General features: G+C 31.6%; 1 protein-coding gene across 3 annotated transcripts in view; it reads left to right on the top strand.

The window, feature by feature from the left end:
- The window catches only part of LOC117120380 (serine/threonine-protein phosphatase 6 regulatory ankyrin repeat subunit B-like), a 74895-nt gene that overhangs the window by 17926 nt on the left and 31398 nt on the right, over positions 1–25571 (top strand). For all 3 annotated transcript variants that reach the window (XM_033265429.1, XM_033265423.1, XM_033265436.1), the window contains exons 4-11: positions 10442–10540; positions 11293–11406; positions 11934–12137; positions 13189–13290; positions 14486–14686; positions 19021–19119; positions 20961–21164; positions 21906–22004. In XM_033265429.1, coding sequence (XP_033121320.1) covers positions 10442–10540; positions 11293–11406; positions 11934–12137; positions 13189–13290; positions 14486–14686; positions 19021–19119; positions 20961–21164; positions 21906–22004 — 1122 coding nt within the window. The remainder of the gene's footprint in view (positions 1–10441; positions 10541–11292; positions 11407–11933; positions 12138–13188; positions 13291–14485; positions 14687–19020; positions 19120–20960; positions 21165–21905; positions 22005–25571) is intronic.

Below are 25571 nucleotides of genomic sequence, written 5' to 3'. Positions count from 1 at the left end.
GATCCCCAATTGGGCTATTAACGCAGTTATTGCAATATTTTAGATATATTGTATCGGATGCTAACGATTGATATTCTTAGGTTTAATTATGAATCTATTTTTACTCATGAACAATAAGAATCATCAAATGACAATCTTTGAATAAAAATACCTTTTGTCGTACTGTTGCCATAGTGATACCAATAATATTTAGTTGAAAAGCAAAGAGTAATTTCTGAAGATTACATTATTCAATGATTAACCATAATAAAGAATTAATAAGATTCTGTTTACTGTACAAAAGAACATTTCATTTGTTTGCAAGCAGACTGTTTTAGATGTCCCGTGAAACATTAATTAGCACATTGATCTGTGAAACATATTAGAATAATATTCTGGTAGATAGATAGAAATCTTTTTATTCTGGATGCCCGGTCAGTATTTAGTGCACTGTTCTTCCCCTGGGGTCTAGGGTATGATCCTAAACTACATTAAATTACATTCTGTATACTCAGCAAGTATTAGTGCACTGTTCTTCCCTGAGATCCAGGATCTTAAACTATGTTGAATTACAAGACCAAAATTGAAAGAAAATTATATATAAAAATATATAAACTACATAAATACAAGAAACAGAAAAGCTGGTAGTATTCTTCATTTATTTAATGACACGTACCATTTTACCACCTATCAATAACCATCCACTAATATTACACGTTCCAACAATTTTTAATACCAAAGTGAGTTTAGGGATTTTAAACCATAATGCTGTAAATTAAATTTTAATTCAATTCTTGTAGCATTCATTGATGGTTTGATAAATGGGCCACTTAACCTATTAATATTATAGAAACATGCTTATGAGTTGATATCATCTTGTATAGTGTATTAGAAAAAAATCTATTACATCTTGTGAATAACAGGTCTTGAAAATACTTCCTAAATATACTGATCCCCTGGGAGAAAATAAACAATTGCTATATTCAATATTAGGTCATGAAAATATATATTTAGTTTATTTGTTTATGGAAAGCCTGAAAAAGTTATGAAATTGAAAGATATAAAGCTTTATATGTTAGCTTTTCGAGTACTTTAGTATGATATATGTCTTCTTAATTTCATTTTTTCTTTTATATTGCATTCGGTGTATCAGAAATTCATTTAAAATGTAAAGTAACTAATACAGTATTCTTATTAAAGTCATTTAATATAATTTAAAAAAAAAGAAGTAAATTACTGTTTATAGTAATAGACCTAGAACAGTAATGAAATAATATTTGATTTATTTATTTATTCTACTGAACATACACTTTTGTCTCAGCAGCACACAATAATTTGGTGTATAAAAGAGAGAAAGAAAAACAAATAAAATAAATAATTGTGTTTAAAAAACAATTATACAATAACAGATATAGAGTACTGTATGTGTTTTAACAACATCCACTAAATTGAAAAAAAAAAACATTAAAATATAAATATGGGTGAACTGTAGTAATGCTAATTTAAAAAAATAAGGATTTATTATTAAAATACAAATAAGTCAAATACAACACAAAAGTTTAGATATGATGTAGAGGCATGTAATAATAATGACCTTTTTCCACAAATTTTTAAATAGTGATTTGCTAAAGTTATCTATAAATCCCAAATAAATAATTTTATTTTCATGTACAGTAATACGTTCCCATTACCAAGTACAAAACATAACTTTTCTGTAATATTTAAAGAGTTATATTTGATATTATAAATTTTAAATGATAATATAGTGGATGATTAGCCTATACTGTAGTTCCTCGGGTATAGGCCCACCACCTACGTTATGCCCAATTTTATGTACCAGTCTTTCCTCAAGCAAAAGCCCAGGGTCTGACTTTTACAAATATTCTCAGGAAAAATATCCTAATATTGGCTTTGAATTTTTTATTTTTTATTTATTCGGTATGACAAAGTGAAATTACAAACAGCAGCCAATGCTGAAGTGGTTTGTATTAAAAATTTTTAAGACAAATACAAAAAACATTCAATGAAAAAATTTATCAATATTTTAAAATCTATAGGAATATAATAATAATTATGATTGACAATTCCAATTAGAGACAAGTTTTGAGACTGGGGTTTTCATAGTCTTTAGAAGTTTTGTTCTCATTAGAATAACAAAAATACAAAAAGACATTTGTTAATTTGGGACCACAGAAAAGTGGTCTTTAAATGGAGGTGGTCTTTAATTGGAGAGGTCTTCAATTAGAGTGAGACCTGTAAATATAAATTAAAAAATACATAAATATTTGAAAATCTATATAAAAATAAATTATTACGATTATTATTGCGATAATAAAATTGAAGAAAAAAAAAAAAAAACGGGGAAAAACATAAGAAGTCAAAACACGACAAACAAGCAAAATTGAAACAGTGCCTTGCTATTGATTAAAATGGGGATTCTCCTGGTATAATCCCATCCCTGAAAAATTTCCCAATTTATTTTGTGTTCAAGGAAGAGTGGGGGGGTGCTTATACCGGAGGAACTACTGAACCGTATACTACAGAAGTTAAGGTGCCCCAGGCCAATATAATACGTGTATGGCAAGTTTACTTGTATTTTACATTTTAAAATGTGGAGAATGTCATGATGGTTGAAAGAGTACTGTAAAATCGGTATTATGATAAGACATCTAATGGAGGGAACTGATGTTTGACTGTTTTGAGTATACCAATTGCTACGGTACTCGTCATCAGAATAAGCCAAACTTAAAAATGTCAGTCAGGTTTTTGTGAAAATTGATGTATTATTAATCTATATACAATAAATATATATATTAGGATAAAAAAATATTTTATTGTGGGCCTATCATTTTCTCAGCACAACATGATTGTAACTAGCTATAATAGTATACAGTGGTTATAGGATTTTAAGAAGTATTTAGTAATTGCAAAGTAAACTTCACATTATCTTGTGTGCTTGTGATCAAGTGAAGTGTTTAATTAAAGAATAGATTTACAGTAGTGTACAGTCGGATCAATCTAATTCACTGCCATAGCGCAGCACCTCGAGTATAAGCCCACCCATGAATATGAAATTAGAACCAATTTAAATGCGTACCCGGGAAATCCCCTATTCATAAAATAAAAATGATGATCATTTTTCAAACTGACAGCATGTCCTTTTGTAATTTATAGAGATGGTCAATGAAAAGGTAATTATTTTAACACTGCATGTCCAAGCAAGTCTTTATTTATTATTTTCCCTGTGAAAGTATTTATACTTTGTGAAATCAGTCAAAATATAAGGCTTTGTGTTACAATGTAGGCTACTTGAGGCGAGCCTCTTTTAATACCTTGTTTTAATAGCGAACATATTTTTTCTATTGTCAGAGGGTGGCTGAAAAAAAATTAATATAATATTTTATTTCTTATTTAGCAATTATGATTTTGCCAAATCTAGGTGGAGGAGAAAATAAAAATGTTATATTCATGAATGTAAACAGTGTACTGTAGTAATGAGATTGATAAATGTTTTAAATTTATATAATTAATCAAGAAATATAGGCATAGATTTATCTTATTTTTGGATATTTCAGGGGAGCAGTGGGCATAATAAAAATTAATTTAAAAATTTTTTTTTTCGGAAATTTTCATTTTTTTGTGGAGGAGGGTGCGCTAATTGGCCAAAAATAAAATTTTAATTTTTATTCAAAATCACAATTATTGTCGGTCGGAGGGTTTGCTAAACAAGTATAAAAAAAGTGTCATTGGAGAAGCTACAGCATTAAAAGTCAGCAAGTGAAGACAAGGCGCAAGTTATCATATTTTACTGATGGTAAATCTGAGTCAGATTTAGGGAAAATTACTGATGAATATTTATTGTCAATTCAATTTCACATAAATCATCTCTAGAAGAGGCAAGTCTCTCTCTAACTTAAGACCTCCCCAATTAAGAACCTCCTCCAGTTACAAATATTCCTTGAAAATGTAAATTTGTGGTTCCAAAACTGGTCTTTTATTGAGGGAAGACTGTAGTTACATCAAAATAATTTGTTGATGTTGATAATATTTAGAAAATATTAGAAGATAAATACACTAAGAAATAGTATGATGTTAATAATATTTAGAAAAATAACAGGATGAAATTTAAATATTTAGAAGATAGTGAGGGTAGTATCTCTAGTGGGAATAATTATCATTAATAGGCCCAGGGCTGAAAAAAGTGCATGACCGCACAACTGGCGGTCGGATGCATTGACCATTTTAGGCCCTATAAAAAATATTATTAGTTTATCACCCTATCTGGGCAGGAAAAGTGATGAGGGAGGGAGGCTTTTTTTTTTAAATTTTTTATTTTGCTAAAGCCAAATATAACCCTTGGTTTGTTTGCTGGTGCATTGATATTCAAAGTAAAACATGATTTAGATAATGCAAACAATATCTACTAACTATTTAATAAAATAAATTAAAAAAAATTATTAAATAAAATTTAAAAAAAAAAATTTAAAAATTTTTTTTTTTCTTTTCAGTACCATAAAAGGCATGCGCGCGAGGGTGATAAACTAATAATTTTTTTTATTGTGCCTTATATTTATGTTTTTTTAACACATCACAATTTAATGCATACCTGTAATTAACTTTGATATTTATACACTACTGATTAGCAATAACAGTGTAAAGGTAACACTCTGTGCTGGAGGCATTTGGTCAAGATAATTTACATGGTCGGAGGCACAAAAAATATTTTCCCCAGGCATGAATAGGTGGCCTATTCTACATGTGTGCCGTCCTGTCCAGTCATCAAGTTTTATTTGACAAAAACATGTGACATGCCTAAATATGGTCATGATGACATCACATCATGACCATATATAGGTACATCATGGATATATATGGGCATACAACAGTTATTCATAATGTGGACAGAGCTCAAGTGAATGTATTGATTTGATGCTATTGTTTGACATTTAAGCAATGCGCTCTATCCACTAATTTGAAATAGTTAACTAATGGCTAATAATACCAGATGAGATATTTGTAATCGACTCTGGCAAAACCCTCCATTTGTCGCAATTTATAATTACCCCCAGGCACCCAAAATGTTTGAGAATCAGAATGTTTAAAAACTTTCATATTTTTATGCATTTTATAAAAGAAGATATTTTGAAGAACATTTCTATAAAATATCCATCACTAAATCTGATTGAAAAGTATATTAAAATTATCTTAAAAATACAAAACTTAATAATAAACTACAGATTTTTGGAATCTTTGCAAGCTGTTTTCTCAAAACCTACAGTACGTGGCTGATATCCAATGAAATTAATATCCATAACTTTGGTATTAATACTCAACCAATTTCCATAAATAATAAAAAATGTTTCCTAAATGTTTTTCCCTATTCTTCCTATTCAATAACTATATCAAGTAAAAATTTATTAATTTCAAACTTTTAATATTTAATGTGGTAGATGATGTTCCAATTTATATTAGCCATTTATTGCCAACTTTGTACTTATCTAAGTTTAATAATTTATGATGCAGAACTACAGGCTGGTGATCTGCCGGATGCTTTGCAAGCATACGTTTGTCATCGGTGGCAATGTTTGCAGTAACCACGGTAACTGAGACTGCTTAGTACTGGCGTTATGCTTCTTTGTTGATGAAATGAATGCACTTTACTCTGTTGAAACAGATGTAACATTTTACTGTTTAGAATTAATAACTTTTAATTAATTCTCATTTGACCTGAATTGACCTAGAAATTTATATGTTATATATTGTGCAAAAAATATAGTTTAATTAGAAATAACAATAGCTACCATTGTTATTTGTAATCAACTGTCTGTTTTGCACAGTATATCATATACTGTGCAAAAAAAGACTTTTTATTAGATATAACAACGGTAGCTATTGTATTATATAGTATAAACAATTCTTAATTGTTAACATCTACTATAATATAAGATGATTTATAATTAAACTATAGTAAATTATCGCAAGGAGGATGAAACACTATTTCCAATGAGGTACATATTTTCATGCCTTGTACTTACCTACCAAACCTGTATAATAGTGATTATTATAAATTAAATGCCAGAAGACAATAATGATATTAATTCCAAATAACTGCTGTAAATGTAGATCATAATTTATGATGGCAGATTCAAGGGGTGGGAGGGTGGAGGGGTCCAACCAGTGGCTGCACCAGCGGGGTGGCAGGGGTACTTAAGATCCCCCCGCCGGACAGAGCTCATCGGGCAGTCAGACCATAAAACATAAAAATAGGCCCACACCAAGCCAACACATGTCTGTCATAGTCTGAGAGTGCCATTTTCGGCCATCTAGAGGTTGATATTCTTTTTAAAAAATCTCATTTAGGAGGGGAAACCCCCCTCAACCTCTTCTCCCAGCTCGAGCCTACCTCTTATTGCCTAGCCCCCCCCCCCCCCCCTGTTGGACAACCTAGTCCCCCAGAAAATATATCCTAGAGCCGCCACTGGGTCCAGCAACTCCAAGGACCCCTACATTTTTTTTCGAAAAATGTAATTGAGAAAAAAAGAAAATTTGTTTGTATTCAAATTTAAGTTTGAGAATGCCTCTAACCTTAGCCCCAACCATAGTGGCCCTGCTATGGGGGGACCCTCTATGTGAAAGTCCCTCCCTTGACCTCCCCTCTATTACAAATTGCTAGATCCGCCACTGCTTTAAATTGATCAAAATATCCTGAGATGTTTAGTAATTGGCATCGCAAGGCAGTCTGCAGTTCATTGACCAGTTCATTAATTCTTACTTGTTTACCACAGTACTGAGCAAAGCGAAAATAAACCATTTAATTTGTACATTTATGTTATTCTTGTTTGTTTGGTCCTTGGCATTGACACTATAAACTTAATTTTTTATGGCCTTATTTATTAGCGATATCCATGACTTAATTTTCAAAACCAAAAAGCTATGTAAACTTTTGATTTGATATGAAATGCATCTTCAATTAATTATTCAAACGATTTAAAGCTGATAATTAGCAGATTGTTGAATCTCTGGCAGATGGCGTGCCATCAATGAAGTCAAGAGCCGTATCAGACATGATGGTGCCGCAACCACCGAGCAATTATACCTGAAGATATTTGTAAATCTTAGGCTTAATTTGCAGTAGCACAAAGTAAATAACATTAATAAAGAGGGAGCGTTTATATAACGTTTGCTTCTGGCTGCATTTTTATGTTTATTGGAGCATACAATAGTGAAATTAATCGTGAATTGGTTTGATGTCCTAAAAGCTTTTAGATTTTATGTATGTACAGTATTCAAAATTCAAATTATTAGGTTAATTTATTAAAATTTATTTAAATTAATTCACAAAGTCGGAAAAGATTGATTTTTTTTTGTCATGTAAAATACATATAGTGCATGAACATCTTAATTCTAAATACAGATATTACTGTAGATATTTCAAGTAAAGGTAGATACAGCTATTTAAAACTAGAGTAGTCACTTTATAGAGTGCCTGAATACCAACAATAAGTAAGCCGTGTATAATGGGCGAAACTGCTGCATACCCTCAAGAAAATAATGGAATCGCCCGTCGTATTCAGGTACATTATTTTCTTGAGTGCTGTCTGAATACGAGGAGTGATTCCATGCGATTCCATTATTTTTGTTATACTCGAGAGTACTAGCATTTCCGTGACCTTGACCTTGTCATTTGACTTTTTCAAAAACTAATGGTATCTTTCGATTATTATGTACCATTCCACTAAATTTTATGATTATCCATTCATTTGCGTAATCTTGCTAACAGACAGAAACACAGACAGAAAGACTGTAGACATTTAGTCAATACATAACCTCTGGCGGAGGTAAAAATTAAAAAAACTCATTTTAAAAAGGTCAGGAAAAAAAAAGTTACGGCACTAATCCATCCTAACTACGTTGGAGTTAAAGAAAATTAATACCTGATGCACATTCGACGAATTGCCCAAGCTTGGGGAAAGCACTTGCCCAACGCAATTTCAGCTGTGTGCCTGGGTTAAGCTGACTGTGCCAAAATTCTCTGACCATTATTCTGATTCTTATTAATGATGTTTTTGTAAAATTTCTGAAAAATAAAATCTTCAATATTTACAGACTTAATAAAATTTGACTTCATGTTCACTTTGTCATTGAACTGACAACTGACTCAGTTTAGGTATAGCTACTTTATTGTATGAATCTACAGTACTTATCATGTGTATCTGTAAATAGTATATTTTGTGTATTTCACATCTTCTTTATATGCATGAATAGAGATAAATGATAAACTTTGAATTCAGTTCAATTTTCCTCATGGTAGGGCAATTTGAAACAATATACTTTCTGTCAATGCCTACTGGACTTTTCTACCCCAGTCAACAGGTGGGTTCTGCTACAGTAGATGCCTAAAAAATAAAAGACAGCTTCCAAACACACAAACATTACTGTGTTCCTCCATCTGATACTTTGGTATCTTACAGCATGCTTGGCGCTATCTTCTCCTTCCATACTTGCTGAAGAAGGCTGTTTAGACTAAAGAGAGGTTCCTCCAACTGGGTCATTGTCAAAGAATGTTTATTCGTATTACAAATAAAGTGTAATTATTATATACACCTACACATTCCCTGTAGTGAAGATCCTATTTGTTTCTTTAACCTGCTTGTTTAAAGGACCCCACTGGAAATAAGTCATTCCTGAACTTTATGGGTTATTCTTGGTTTTGATGTGCATACTAGTTATTCAACTTTTATTACTCATATTATTTACCTTTTCTGATGTTTTTAGTGTAGCTGTTGTTGATAATGTTAATGTCTTATTTATATAGGCGTATAGATTTATTACAAATTTCTAAATGGAAGTAATATTTTGAGTAAATGATAATTACGTTAAAACCACATGTTTGTTTTTAAAGCTGAAAAAATCAAATCAGATGTGTGCAAGCCATTAATGGTCGCAATCCTTTTTCTGTTATTAAATTTTTACAAGCTTTTTTAGTTGATTTTATTGTTCTCTTTTTATTAGGTCTATTGTAATTCTTGAATGTGTGTTTTTTTTAAAACTGTATTTATGTTTTATACTGTATCTCAATGTTTATATTATATTTGAATTATGTATAGAATTGTGATATTGTATATTATTCGTTGTTGTCTTGTTGTTGTGAGGCGAGCCCTCACCATTAGATTAATTTTCTACTTTCAGGACAGCCTGCCACACAACAACTATTTTTATATAATATTTGACCAATCTCGATAATCTGGCTTAGTTTTTCTAGCAAGCATCATTCTTTTGGCTGTTTTATTTATACTATATCTACAAACTCATGTACATTATATGATGTAAAAATAGTAAAGAAAAATTACAAAATACATAAGAGATAAGTATGGTGGTAAGCTCGTATGTCTACTAACTCTCATGCATAGGAATTCAAAAGAGGGTTTTTTTCTGCAAGTTGCAAGTTGGAAAATGTAAGTTTGCCCGCTTTTTCCAACTCTCAACTTGCACTGAAGTAACACTCAATTCAAAAGAGGTCATTTGGAGAATATATATCAAAGTGATTATCAGCATATTGCTTATTAAGAGTAGTAATGTTCTATAAATCAATAAAAGAAACAGTATCATCATGTATCAATCAATACCTTGAATAGTACAAGTAAAAAATATTGGTGTTTTTATGTAATACCTGCTTCTATTTCTTTTGCATCTATATTTAATAATTCAAGGTAACAAAAAATGGTTTTTACAATTAAAAAATTGTAAACTGTAACTTAAAACGATAATTTTATTACAAGTTTTACTGTAAAAGCCTGTATTTAGGAACAATTTGATGTCATTGTTTCTGATCATTAAGAATCTAGATTGTTGAGCTGATCCCTAGCATCTTGGAGGGGGTAGTCAATACAATAAAATGAGTAGGGCTGTCTATGGGGTATAATTGATACCAAATGTTGACCATTGCACCACTCATTGCACCACTTTTTTTTTGTTATTGTCTGCAATGCAAGAAGAGATCCAATATTTAGACATGTGATGGATCAAAATACAATAAATTGTACCTTATATTTTTTATATCTTTATGAAACTGTTTATGAATGAAATGTATGGTTTATATATTATTTTTGTATGTTGTAATTTAATATTGATTTACTATTACTTACTTTAGCCAAGTAAACAGATTTTTAAGTCTCTCTAGTGAATTCTTTTAGAATGGTTTGAAGTATTTTTATTTAAGGATTTACCCCTAAAATCATCAATTGATCTTAAATAAACTAATGTGTAGCAATTAATATTAATAATATTAGTCAATATAGTTCTAAGCTAATTTATTTAATGATTTCCATTGCATTCTAAATGTAAATTATTGTTTTATCATAAATATCCTGAATTGTTCCGGTTAAAAAATAAACACGAATGCAATTTAAAATTTACTATTTCTTTTAATTTTGTTATAAAGTTAACTTAATATTTTTTGCAGGATGGTAAGGCAGCCATACACTTTGCTGCAGCTAGTGCTAAAGAAGATGTAATTAAATTACTAGTACAGAAGAAAGCTGATGCTACTACACCAGGAGGGGTACAGTATACCTATATTTGATATTATTTTCTCACACGTTTTTGAATAAAGTCCTAATTAGGACTTTATTTTCCTTTTTTTTTTTGTATAATTTAAATCTTGTTTTATGTTGGTCTCTGTTGATCAAAGTAGGTGGGTGTTGGCTGACTTTTCTGTTAAATTAAATTTATAAATTTAGGCAACTGGGCCAAGGATATCAGTGTAGCTGATGTGTATTGCAGTCTATGTTTATCTCTTTCTAGCACAATTCAGACACCATTCATTCATTCACTTATTCATTCATTTATTTATCCACTCACTTTATTCATTTATAAATTTATTTGTTTATATTATATATATATTCATCCATTTACCCATTTTACTTTCATTGAATTTAAAACTTTTCCATTCATTCATCTATTTATTTTATTTATTTATTCACTAATACACACATATTTATTTATTGATTATTGTATTCATTCATTCATATTATATATATATATATATATATATATATTTTTTTTTTTTTTTACTCTTCCATCTACTCTATCAGTATAATTATTTTTTCATTTATTCATTCATTCATTCATACAATAGTCATTCGTTCAATTCATTTTTTCGTTCATTCATTTATTCATTCTTCAATTCATTTATTCATTCCTTTATTTATATATTTATCCATTTATTTAATATTTTATTCATCCATTCTTTAATCTATTTGTAGTCATTGTTACTGTAGTAAGTGTTAATATTTGCAATTAAATTTTCTGTAGCCCAAGAAACAATTGCCATTGCATATTGCTGCTTTGAGGTCAACTGGTGGTGTAGGGGTCATTCAGTTGCTGCTCCGAGTGTCTGGGAAAGAAGCAAGACTGGCAAGAGACACAGTAAGATGTTATTTTATCACAGTTACTCAGCCATTATATGATGATTATCTGCCATTGGCATTACAATTACTTTATTGTAATGATGTGATATTGAGTTCACATAGTACTTAGCTATTAACTTTTAATAATTACTATGTATTATGACGGCCATCTCATAATATGCCGCATTGTTAAATTAACTGACACAGTGTATTAAGATATACAGTAAGCAATTATTAGATGAAGCTATTATAATCTTATAATTTATTGCTACTCTCATCTGTTGTGGTCAGAAGAGAGTTATCTGGCACCAATTTACCGGGTAACTCAGACAAGAATTGACCCTTTAAAATCGAGGATACTTTGGTATACTGTGCTATATAAATGTAACTACATCACGTTTTGCAATGTAAAAGTCAATCTTGCCAGCAACAAGAAATAGACATGAAGTTAAGTAGAAAACTCTTAGTCTTTTATAAAATATATTTTTCTGACAATCTTTAAGCAGTTTTCACTAGATCATGTGATTTATTTTTATTTTTTTGCAGGATGGTATCCTGCCAATTTTTCTAGCAATAGATGGTGGCAATACTGGAATTTGTAAAGAACTTTTACTGCATCATAAAGATGAGCAACTGAAAGCAAGGAGGGGAGAAAGTGGGGACACTCTACTTCATCTTGCTTGCAGAAAAAAAGATATGGACCTCATCAAGTTATTCATAGAGAATGGAGCTCATGTAGACACATTAAATGTATGTTCCATTGTACACCTTAGTTTGCATTATTAATGAAATACCTTATGATCAAAAGAGCGCATCTCTCGATGAATAAATATGCATGATTTTTTAATACGCACTGCACCAATATTTTATTTTTGCTAGACACCACAATACAGATATACTATTTTGAGTAGACGTTGCAGTGCTTAAATGAGACTGAGAGAATATATTACCCAATTGTATTAAAAGTAGTAGATGAATGTGAGTTGATTTTTTTTTCGCTCCCCTGTGCACTTGATTTTTACGACAGCTTATTACCTATAGTGAGTCTTAGCCTTGTTTTAGGCAATTTCCCATTATAAAAAGATACTAACAATGCAACAATCCAGATAGGACTACATGCAACAAATGTACCATTTTAAAGGTCAAGAAATATATATAAGTGCTGCTCACAAACAGGTCTGTCTTCTAAATGCCTACCATAGTGAAGAAAGAAAATGTTATAAGCACTGTAACGATTACTTACTGTGTCATGTAAATTTTTAAACAGTAAAGTTTAGGTAGTCTGCAATGAAAAAATTGAATATGCATCAGCAATGAAGTCATACATTTAGCTATGTTGGTGTTTATACTACCAAGTTTAATGTTCAAGTAATTTATCACTCAGTTGTGTATTAGGGCCTGTAAAATACCTTGAAAAAATGGCCTAATAGCCTATTGTAATTCCTGGAAGTATCCAGGTAGGTCTCATTAAAGAAATAATTGGTAAGGTTTGGGAATTATTTTCTTTTCCCAAAAAAAAAAATCAATCATGCAAGGGCAGCTACATTTGATTGTGGAAACCTTTCAAATTCAAATTTTATTAAAATGATAGCTGAATAAGAAATATGTATTGCTTCTCATGCAATTTTTGATCTGATATAAGAATAAAACTGTAAATGCAGAAGTTTCCCTAATTATGGTGGCCTTATTTGTAGTGTAAACAAAGAATTTCGGTCATGGTGAAACTAGTTTAAAACAGGTCAAAACTACTATAGATGTTTGTTGTCATAGTAACACACCTATTTATCCTTGAACATTCTAGGAGGACGGTCACACACCATTGCATCTTGCGGCTTCACTTGGCGATGAGCAGATTGTGAAATATTTCTATCAAATGAAGGCAAATCCCAATATTTATGACAAGGTAGTATTTTTTGGTTTTTGAATGTTTATTGCGATAATGTTTGAGCATTATTACAACACATTATTATCATTATATTGGTGCAACAGGTTTGTATTGATTGGTGCATTAAAAGTTATTTTCAGCATCGTCATCTTAATTAATTTGAGTATTTTGTTATTCTTCTGCTATGGTATTATTATTCATGATAATAGTGGTTGACATTTAATTGCACTTTCTATATCCAACCTCTCAAATGCCTTCACATTTTGCCCTGATTATAAGAAACCATAAAAAAGTCACATATAATGTGAAAACTCTCTTTCCCCCCTGGAGATTCCAATGTAGTACAATCAGATCCTATGTGGTACAGACACTTTAACTCTTCCAATTCAATCAGGAGTCTCACAAATTTTTCTGCAAACTTATCTTCTCCAGAATAAAAAAAAAATATATCAAAATTTAAACAAAATAAACTTTAAAAATACAAAAAAAAGAGTTCTGTGTCAAATTTTGATTGTGCTTTCTGAAAAAAAAAGACTAATGATATTAATACAGGCAGCCTACGCCAACAGTTCAATTCAAGTCAAGTATACATTTATTTTCTTCTTTGATAATTTTAAAGCACAGTTAGACTTTGAATAAAAGTTTTTGGTGTGGTACATCCTTTCTCCCATTTTCCGATTCTTTATACAACCAGAAGAACAAGTAATAGCAGTGGATATAATCACAAGGCAAAGAAATATGTCCAGTTATGGCTGGGCAAAATATAATGTTTTACATGGACTCATAAGAAGAATCTCCATAAGAAGAATAACATAAGAATAATCTTTCAGATGAAGACCTTCCACCTGGAGCTGACAATAACTGGGCCACATGGATGTGTCTTAATAGACTTAGAACTGGGGTAGGCCTTTCCAAAGTCATGTTACAGAAGTGGGGGATACTCCAACAACCCTGTCATTTGTGAATGTGGAACTGAGCCTCAGACCATGCAACACCTCCTGCAGTGCTATGTGTTAGATGAAGCCTGCACCACTACAGACCTTGCAAAATACAACAGAAAGGCAAAGGAGTGTGTCCAGCTGTGGCTGGGGCAAAATTTGAAGTACATGGACTTGATAAGAAGATAAGAAGAAGCTAATACATAGTAGTTATATAAACGAAGTTGAAATTAATTTTCCTTATAACAAAAATTTTTTGATATTTTATTCACCAGCTTGACAGATCACCTCTTCACATCGCTGCAGAACTGGGTCACACAGCAGTTGTGGAAATTCTTATAGATAAATTCAAAGCATCAGTGGCAGCCCGAACAAAAGATGGAAGTACGTTAATGCATATAGCATCACAGTGCGGCCATCCGGAGACCGCCCTCATGTTTCTAAAGAAAGGTGTGCCTCTTCATATGCCTAATAAGGTAATACAATCATCTATTATTATCTTTGTTATCATTATATTTTTTTTTTTTAATTGTAGACAGTGTTGGGTGGGGGACGAAAGGAGAACATGGTAGATGACAGATATTTAAAAACTGGGGAAAGGGGCATAACCACCCTTTTTTATACCTTTTCCCCAAGTTTTTAAGTATTCAAAAATCTGTATCTCATTAATTGTTTCTCAATTTTTTTGTCAAACACCCTTTGTTTTTTCTTAGAAAAATCAGTTGCAAAACATATCAAAAAAATGTTTTTCCTCCAGAGCCTGTCTTTACAAACCTTCTCTTGTGTGTAGAAAAGTTTAGGATGCAGATTGATATGCCGTTAGATAGATGATTCTTAACTACCATACACTGGGCCGTTCTCTACTGCGATCAAAAATGATTAAAAAATATTGTCTGAATATAAGGAAGTATTATATGTATTGAAAAAAACGGGAACGTGCAGAAACGCCAAATTAATTGGTGTTTGCACGACACAAAAAATGGTGTATATCAGTCAACTATAATACCTGGGGGCCATATTTGGCTTAATGGTGTTTGGGAGAAAAATTCAAGTTGAAAGCTTCAAGGCTAACTTCTCCATGAAGGCAACAAGTTAAACCGTTCAACTCAAGAGGAATAGTTAGGGGTTATATTCACCCCACTCCAAATTACAAGCTTGAGAGAATGAAACTGAACTGATCTTCACATGACCACCCACAAATATCATTTTTTTTTTTTGAGTTGATAATGGTTCAATAGAAACACATACACTGTTTATCGTATTAAAATGTACCTAGTTAAAACTATTTAGAAATGTTGATGATTTGTGTGTGTTAGTAAACATCAAACCTGTTAGATTCTTGACTGTTGCATAAAAACATTTAAAAAAAAATTGTTTGTATCAATAAAATATCTTTATAGTTCTGATCAAGAAAAATTAAGAATAATAATGTATCAGAAGAAATATGGAAGATTATTATAACACATATAATTGATTATTTTATTAACAATTTAGTATGTATTGGCAATTTTCAAGTTCATCCCTTATTTACCCTTTTGACTTAAACTCATTAATCGTGCCCAGTGGAATGCCACCAAAAACACCTTTCAAGTTTGATGGCTAACATTGCTGATTTTGGGGTACTAAATTTTGGCCCACTTCGGTGGGTGGAATCACAAGTTATAACTTTGTAGAAAAAGAGGGACTTGGAAGGTTACATGAAGCTTGATACAGTATTAGTTTTAGTTAACTGTCTTCATCAAGACAATTTGCAATTTTAAGACTCCAATAAATTTGAGACAAACTTTTCTCCTCCTTGGAGTTCACCAGAGAATTTGTAGCATGCTTTGTAGCAATTAAAATCATTATTTATTTTTTTACAATAACCTAAATTGAATTTGTTGAACTGTAATTATACTATTTTGTGTGTAAAATGCGGGAAAGACTGATTCCACAGATGTGTACTTGAGAATAAATTTAAATTAAATCCATCTTCTTTTATGTAGGAAACCTGGTTAGTACAAGTCTAAAGGTTTTTCCACAGGGCCCCATATGTATACTAATAATGAGTCTTAGGGTACGTTCACACACATAACATAGGTTGGCATTTAACATACGCCTTTGTGTGTGAACTAGGCAGTGGCATTATTAACGCCACCCACAATACCACCTCTGTGGCATTATTAACGCTACCAGCAGACCCCAGATTAGTTAACGCCACGGAGTACATTATTTAAAACATACTATTCCCCCCATAGGTCTATATTACTATTACTAGTTTAACGCTAGCGTTAATATAGTGAACGTTGTTCGTCTGAACACTTTAGAGTTTTAATCAGTGGATTTAGCGTACGCATAAGCTACGCCAGCCTTACGCTGTGTGTAAAAATACCCTTAGAGAATGGAGTTTTTATTTAGTCGGTGAGAAAAAAAAATACTTGCTGTCACAGGAATTGAACGCAGGGTCTTGGGATTGCCACTGTAGGCAAGCATCTTTAGGACCAAGCTATTCAACTCCACTCGATAAGCATGTGATTATAATAGTCATGACTTATTTATTACTAGTGGGATCGAAAAGTTCCAAATTAACACCCTTGTGCTTTAGTGGGTTAAAGTTGATTTTTGTTCAAGTATTCGGTTTCTCTGTTGTTCCCACTATTGTACTGTTTAGTTGGCTAAAGATTAAATAACTGTAAATCAAATAAATTTATAATACCTACTGTACCTGATAAGTCCTTAAAATATAATGTGTGTTATCCTTTTTACGACACAGACACTGTTGCCGTCCTCTTTATTCTTTTTATTATTATGACCATTAAAAATAATATTATTATTATTATTATTATTATTTTTCATAGAAATAATAAACGGGACTAAATTAGGATAGGTCAATTCAAAAGGGTTTCGATACCAATATTCAAACATTACTAACTCAGGGAAATGGGTTTGTAAATGTTTGTAGGAGGTTTTTTGTGTGTGGGTGTGTAGGAACCCTTGTCAATTTCTGGGATATGTGGGACCCCAGATAATAGGTCAACATATAGGCTATAACGCAAATATATGATGTTTTTAAGGGCACATAGAAGAAACTGTTAGATTATCACTCCTGCCCACGTCAAAAATTTGGAAATATATATTTTGCCGCATCATTCATTTCAACAGCTTAAAAAAACAATGCAATTTCATGACTGGAAATACATTTTCTTCAAAAAACAATAAAATTAATTTAGTTTGTTATACAGTATTTGCAACATTCTTGCCAAATAAAAACGGTCCCTCCCTTAATTTATCAATAAAAAAAAAAAAACAATATTCTGTTATTCCAATTAAAAACAAAAACAAAACAAAACAAAAGCCCTCATCACTTTTGGGGAAAAAAAGAGTGATAATCTAATAATTTTTTCTATGTGCCCTAAGCTAGTTTGACATGCAACAGAACAGATGAAAGACAACAAAATGTATCTTGAACAAAGTTTACTTTTTCAAAGATATTTGTAAAATAAAAGTTCATTAGATAAAATTATTATCAACTTGATGGTCTCTCTCCAATTCTGTGGGAAATCGGTTTGTAAATGTTTGTAGTAGGTTTTGTGTGTGTGGGTGTACAAGGAACCTTGTCGATTTCTGGGATACTTGGGGCCCAGATTATAAGTGAACATATAGGCTATAATGTAAATATATGAGACTTTTAAGCTAGTTTGACATGCAACAAAACAGATGAAAGACTAATAAAAGGAAGTGCCTAATACAAAATATTTTTTTATGTTTCTTTAATTTTACAAATTGGATGTTTTACAGGAACATTTGAACAATACTTATTCAGTTCAGTTTCTCTTTATTGCAACAATATATATAAGTTAATGTACAATAAAAATATATTACAATGTACATACTGTACATAAAAACAACTTTGCAATGAATTAATACAATAGTAGTACAAGACTTTACATAGCAATAAATCATTAAAAGGATGCTCTACTTTAAATTGTAATGCAATGGAAAGATTAAATGAATAATAAAAAGTTGAATAAACTGTTACTTTTTGATTATTATTATTATACACCAAAAGTATCTTGAAGAAAGTTTACTTTTTCAAAGATATCTGTAAACTATAAGTTTTAAATTGGATGTTTTACAGGAATACTTGAACGATATTGATTCATTTTGAATTCTCTTTATTGCAACTATATATAAAAGTTAAATGTACAATAAAAAATAGACTACAAAGTACATACTGTACGTAAAAACAACTTTACAATGAATTAATACAATAAACAGTACGAGACTTTACATAGTATTAGAACATTAAATGGATAATCTACTTTAAATTGTGAGGCAATGAGAAAGATTAAATGAATAATAAAAAGTTGAATAAACTGTTACTTTTTGATTATTATTATTATTATGCAACAAAAGTATCTTGAAAAAAAGTTTACTTTTTCAAAGATATCTGTAAACTATAAGTTTATTAGATAAAATTATCATCAACTTACAGGTCTCCCTCCAATGAAAAACCACTCTAATTTAGGACCATCTCCAATTAAAGACCATTATTCTATGGTCCCAAATTAACAAATTTCCTTTACCTTTATTATTCTATTGAGAGACCAAAGCTGCTAAAGACCATGGGAACATTTGGTCCCAAAAATGGTTTTTAATTGGAGGGAGACCTATATTTCTAAATGACTGATAACACTATAGGATCCCCTATTTAGGGTAGACACCACCTCCCCCCTATTATGGAGACACTTTTTTGATCCAAAGAGGGTTCTACTATACCAAAAATTCTGTTTAAACTGAACAATTTAAATGTTTTTTTTTCCTCCCCCAGTCTGGTGCTGTTTGTCTGCATGCAGCTGCCAAGAGAGGCCACACGGCTGTAGTGAAGTCACTTCTACAAAAAGGTGCAATGGTCGATGCCAGAACTAAGGTAGCCCCAGTTTATCTCTGTTCGCTTATTGACAAACATGTTTCTTCCCGTTTTACTCGTTCTTCTCAATCCCTCAAACTTGTTACTCCACGAGTCAAGCATATTCGTACCGGTCAACGCTCTTTTTCTTTCTCTGCTCCTAAACTCTGGAACTCTCTGCCTCCTCAATTACGTATCATTTCTGATCCGCAATTATTCAAATCTACTCTTAAATCCTTCCTTTTCAAATAGTTCAACTTCTTTCTAATATCCTCCAGCGCCGGTGACAAGCCAGTTTTGTTTGCTTTAATAGGCGCTTTAAAAATGTGTATTATTATTATTATTATTCCTAAGCCCCTGTTCACACTATTAAATTTGATTTGAGTAAAACATGTGACATGCCTATATATTGTCATGATGACATCACAGAAATCAATTCACTGTTATTTAATATATTTTATTGTCATTTTTGTTGTAATCATCATTGTCATTATTTATTTATATTGTTGTAAAGTACTCCTGAAGCCTGTCTTACCAAAATTATAGTATTCATTTATTTCTTCATTTTATTTTTATATTTAATATTAGATCATCGATTTGATGAGTACTTGTTGGATTATGAATGCACAATAATATTTTTATTCATGTGTACAATAAGCAAGATTGTGGATTGTTTCTCCTGTTAAATTTTTTTCCAACCATCTTTAATGTGAGAAAATCATCTGTGCTTTCCATTTTAGTAACCATAGTGACACTTTAATGTAAATGAACACAAACGAAGGCTTAGTGCACTAATTAAGCTAGTATTAATGATTATCAATTTGTCCTTCATGATAAATTGTCTGCATTCCGACATTATAACAATCACTATCCCCTTTTGTTGCTAAGCGTGCAAGTTCAATCCTATCATTACCGTAAATAACTCAGCTAATGTTGAAGAATACATTATCCACATAATTTCATTATATGCTCACTAATTCCAAGATGTAACTTTTATTATTAGAACAGTACTGATAATATCACCGTGTCTAAAACCATTATATGAATACCGATCAATATTGTAGGCAGTTTTGTGTGTAATGACTGGAAAATTGGCATTGTTTATTGCATGGAAGTATAACATGACATATATATTTTATATATAGCATTATTGTTTTTATATTTTGTCATTTGTGTGCATATGATATTTTGAAATAGAATTATAAGCTAAAAACTCTTAAATTCAATATAAAAAGAAATTGGAGACTTGTTTTTTTTTTCTCTTTCCCCAATTTTTCTTAGTTATTACATTTTACAAAAAACAATTTCTTTTAAAAGATTGCAACAAAATATTAATACAAATGAGCTGCTGATAGCATGCAAGCTTATTTCATCTAACCCCTAAAACTTAATATAGATATTTCTAGGATGGCAAAAACCTCAAATATACATTTTATTATACTGTTGGTTAGATTACCCCTGTTTTTTTTTTATTCCTATGTTTCCCTGAATGGTAGGATTTCTGGCCACTGTCATACTATTTATTTGCTTTATATTTTGTTTTCTACTGTTACTGTGTTTACCCAAATAAATGTATAGACAGTATGAAAAATAAAAAAAAAAAAAAAAAAAATGAAATTGTTTTCTTTTTTTCTTTTGCAAATATTCCAGTGATAATAATCTGATCAAAAAAATTTCATTTTGTTGTGTCCAGTATTTGATTTCATCCACAGCTGTTTTTTTAATTAAAAAACATAATGTTTTGTTTTTCCTTAACATACCTATTCTGTACTTTATATTTAACTATTGTTCATTATAAAAATCACTTGAATTGTTTTCCTACTATGAAAAATTATAGTGAATCATAAATGTTTTAACAACAGGAGAATTACACAGCCCTCCATGTGGCGGTACAACATTGTAAACCACTTGTTGTACAAACGCTGCTAGGCTATGGTGCACAAGTACAGCTTCAAGGTGGCACAGCGATGGAAACGCCGTTACACATTGCAGCGAGAATCAAAGAGGGAGAGAAAGTTGCAGAAATGTTGCTCAAAAGTGGTGCTGATGTTAATGCTGTGATGGCGGTAAGAATTTATTTCGATAGTCTCCTCTATGTGTCTAAAATGTGTAGTCTACATCAACAGGAAAATGTTACCCTTGAGTTTCTGGTTTGATTCTGCTGGTGCTCTGTAGCTCTTTTCAGATGTAGCGCTAAACTGCAAGATACTGTAGTGCATGCCATATTTGGAAGAGATGTTTAGCTGTATTAACTTATGAACACTTATCTCCAAGTGCTTAGACCAACATGGGAACTCGTCTTATCCACCAACCACTCATTGGTCGACTCTTGATCAAATCAGTCTTGGGCTCCAAGCTACGACAGTAAGCCATTGGTGATAGCAGGCACTATGGTGGACAATGGAAAAAGTAGCAGTAGAAATACAATTTGTATTCCTTTATTGAAATCACAATTAGATTTAATCTGTATCCATATTGTAATAATAATGCTAGACTTGTATAGCGTATATTGTTAAGCCTTCTATGCATTTCATATGGTCATTAACCCGGTCATTGCAGTGCTCGATTTTTTACCAACTCTGCGTACAATGGCTAGTAACTGCTCCGGGCTAGTCAACCTCCCTTCCTTTTTGCCCAGTGGGCTAGTAAACAAGGCCTACAGTACCACCGGAAACTATTGCTAGAGATAAAGATCATGTGATCTTTATCTGTTTCCCACCTCGAGGTTGGGAAACCTAACCGTTCCTGCTGCACCAAACCACTTCCATTGTAGGTTATTATTACATAAAAAATATTATTTTTTGCAGAATGGTGAAACAGCTATGCATATTGCAGCTAGGTTTGGTCAACTAAAAATGATCCAAGCTCTATTGGAAGAGGGGGCAGATCCAATCTACCAATCCAAAGTAAATATAGTATATTATGTTGATGATATTATCTAATGTATATTAACCTTTTTAATGCTAGGCTAGTCATGATTAATTACATCCTTTTTTTATTACACTTGTAAATCATACATACATAAAAATTTTAGTGACATGAAATCAATTGGGTATCAATCAGCGAGTAGAAAAAAAATCCCATAATGTGATGTTTTATAACTTTACCTTCTATGATGGTATTTTATGCAGTCTAACAGGGGCCGACTGTTCCATTATTTTTGAGAGGGTATTTGTTTCATTTATAGCACAGATCCTATATACAATAGGCAACACTGTATTTTCCTAGATAAGGCAATTCAACAGAAGGATGCACATCTCGGGACATCAAAGTTTATAACTCTGGCATCGACATTCTAGGCGCATGTGTGCGTCCCTACACGCTGATCGTCACAAAAACCATAACAACCAGACCATAAACCGTCAGCGTACGTGACGAATTACACATGCGCGTGCTAGTTGCCATGATAATCGCGCGTCGTGCGCGTCACAAAGGCCTATTGATATTTTGCACTAACTTTAGACTGAAAATATATTCTTCATTTCAACATTAATTTTACCAAAATTGTGGTGAATTATCGTTCATGAGAAAAAAAATTGTCGTTCACAGAAAAAATTAATAAAGGTTCCGTATATACTCAAATGTTCGTTCTCGGCACCTTATGCCAACATTGTCAAAATGACAGATTAATGTTACATAACAACATGAAATTTTATATAATTCATAAATTTTAAATTGCTATAACATTCCATTTTCTTGGTCAATTTTCACAAATCAAATTGCAGTTTATAGAAGCATTTAACAAGCTCGCGGTAAAAAAAAATCAGATGTAACAGACATTGCGAAGTACCCAAAATTAATAAAATAAAAACTAACACCATAAAACGAATGGCACGCATAGACTAATAATTGACGGCTGTACTCGCAACTAGTATCGGATTGTCGATGCCACAGTAAAGATCAAAGGACTGTACGCACATGCTATGTTCGAGAGCGGAGATGTGCGTCCTTCTGTTGAATTACCTTGTGCGTACTAATTGATTTTCCTGGAGCATACTATTTAGCCAGCGGGCATTTTAAGGATATGACCTTCGTACACTCAGGTGTGAAGCTACATTTTGTCAGTGGGCTTGAGTGGATAGGCCTAGCTATTTACACAGATCCTGACAATTCTAATATTCATTATATAAATTATTTATCGTACCTGATCATGTACAAATTGTTTATATATCCCTCTGTTCAAGACAGTAGGCCATTACCAGTTCCAAGGTGCCGACTAAATCTAAGGCCTAGGTCTAACTACAGCAGAGTGGTATAACCCGAAAAAAAAAACATCTTAACGTTGATTTTCATGTTATTACGGCATTGCAATGTGGTTCACTTCTGATGAGTAAGCATCGAGAATACACCCCATAATTTGGTTACAATTTACGTGATTTAATTCGTAATGCCTTGAAATTGATACCACTTAATGGCTTTAACAGCTACCGACACAGTGGGGAAGCAACTATTTTAAAAAGAACGAAATAAAGAGGATAATAGGTAGGCATGTATATTTTCCCCCGATTTTTTACCATTCTCAATGATAGGGGGCGTCCTCTAAAAGCTTCGAACACTGCCTGCAATTATCCAATTAGTGAAGTATGTAGTGTTGGAGGGATAGGATCGTAGCGACTAGTGGACATCGTTCCTATCCCTTTGCATATAGGATCTGTGTTCATAGGAAGGCAAGACTTTTTTATACCTTATAAATTAGTCACCCACTAATAATGATGATTTCAAATTTTATTTTTGGCCAATTAGCACACCTGATGCCATGAAATTTCAGAAAAAAATAAAACATTTTCCTTATTTTTATTACCATTGCTGCCTTGAAATCTCCAAAAACAAGATATGTATATTTCTTACTAATTATATAAACTTAAAACAGTTAACGATCCCAATACTACACTGTTTACTGTATAATTTCATTTTTATTTGCTCCTCCATCTGGATGTTTTTGGCAAACAACTATATTTGCTAAAATAAGAAAACAAAATTTTTTTCTACTTTTATTCCACCCTCCTAAGGCGATCTTTTAAAAAATAGGTTAGCGTAACAAGGTATGAACAAAATCTCGCCTAATTGCCCATGTAGTTAATTAGTTTATCCTGGTAAGTATCACAAACATAGACTAAACAACATTACTAGTAGCTTGTTTAATCAACTGAGAAGTGGTCTTTTTTCAAATCACTAGGCAGCATTTATGTGGTTGTTTATTTGACTTTGTGGTTGTCAGGTAGATGATGGGTAGATGATGTTGAATTGGAATGGTAGCTGTTACTAAAAAACGTGGAGCCACTCCAGAGTGATCATTCCACTTATCATTGCATGAGAAGGAAACAATAATATAACATTGTTTAATAAAATTTAATATGTTATATATTAATAATTTCCCAAAGTTTTTTTTTTTGTTTTTTTTTTTGTTTTTTTTTTATGATTTTTATGAAATTGTTGTTATATATTAATAATTTCCCAAAGTTTTTTTTTTTGTTTTTTTTTTTGTTTTTTTTTTATGATTTTTATGAAATTGTTGTTTGTACAATTCTTTCAAAATTGTTATATTATAGGCCTATGCCTACAGGGAATGAGATTTTAGCCTTTGTGTTTGACTTCTTACCGTATATACTCACGTATAAAGTGACCTGCTTATAAGATGACCCCGAGTTTGGGAAGGTTTTTGGACAATTTTTGTATGTCTTGTCAGGTGTATAAGACAATCCCCTTTTCACAGTAAGAATTTATACTTTCTGCAGCTATTTATGGTCTTGATACTTCTAAAAACGGAGCCAGGTGTAGGACCACCTCCAATTAAAGACCACTATTTTGTGGTCCCAAATTAACAAGTTCCTTTTATCTTTATTATTCTAATGAGACCAATTCCAAAAACCATGGAAACCCCGGTCCTAAAAATGATCTTTAATTGGAGGGAGACCTGTAATAATGTTTTATGGGCTTTCAAATGTTAATCAGAATCTTATTTCTTAGTATTTAAAATTGTGTTTATTCATACTAACATTTAATAGGTTCATTGCAGTAATAAATTTGCATGATGTGTTTCGGACATAAGACGAACATTTCAAAAGTCAAATATTTGTTGGTCGTGTGTATAAAACAACCCCCTGTTTTCCGATCATAATTTTAAGCCTTCTCTTATACGTGAGTATATACTGTAGTATTTTTACATGTTTGACGTTTGCATTCTTATACCATTGCCATGTTGTATAAAATATTCTGATTTACTTCTACCTAATGTTGCTTAGGTAGGACCATTAGAAATAGTGAATAAGGTAAAGTAATAAATTAAACATTTTATCTTTTTACCAACCTGTCCACATTATCAAATGCTATAAATGGATTTAGCATGTTATTTTTTATGGTTACCTATATACTAATTGTATACTGTATGTGTGCATTGCATTTTACCTTCTATAACAATTTATGTATGAATGCTTTTGCGTTTGAGGATATATGTATTACAGTACTACGCTTGA

Source organism: Anneissia japonica, unplaced genomic scaffold (assembly GCF_011630105.1).
Source record: "Anneissia japonica isolate Jap-2015-1 unplaced genomic scaffold, ASM1163010v1 scaffold250_len512249_cov173, whole genome shotgun sequence".
Classification (NCBI taxonomy): Eukaryota; Metazoa; Echinodermata; class Crinoidea; order Comatulida; family Comatulidae; genus Anneissia; species Anneissia japonica.
Note: the sequence above shows the minus strand (reverse complement) of the source record. Positions and strands in the feature narration are given on the sequence as shown.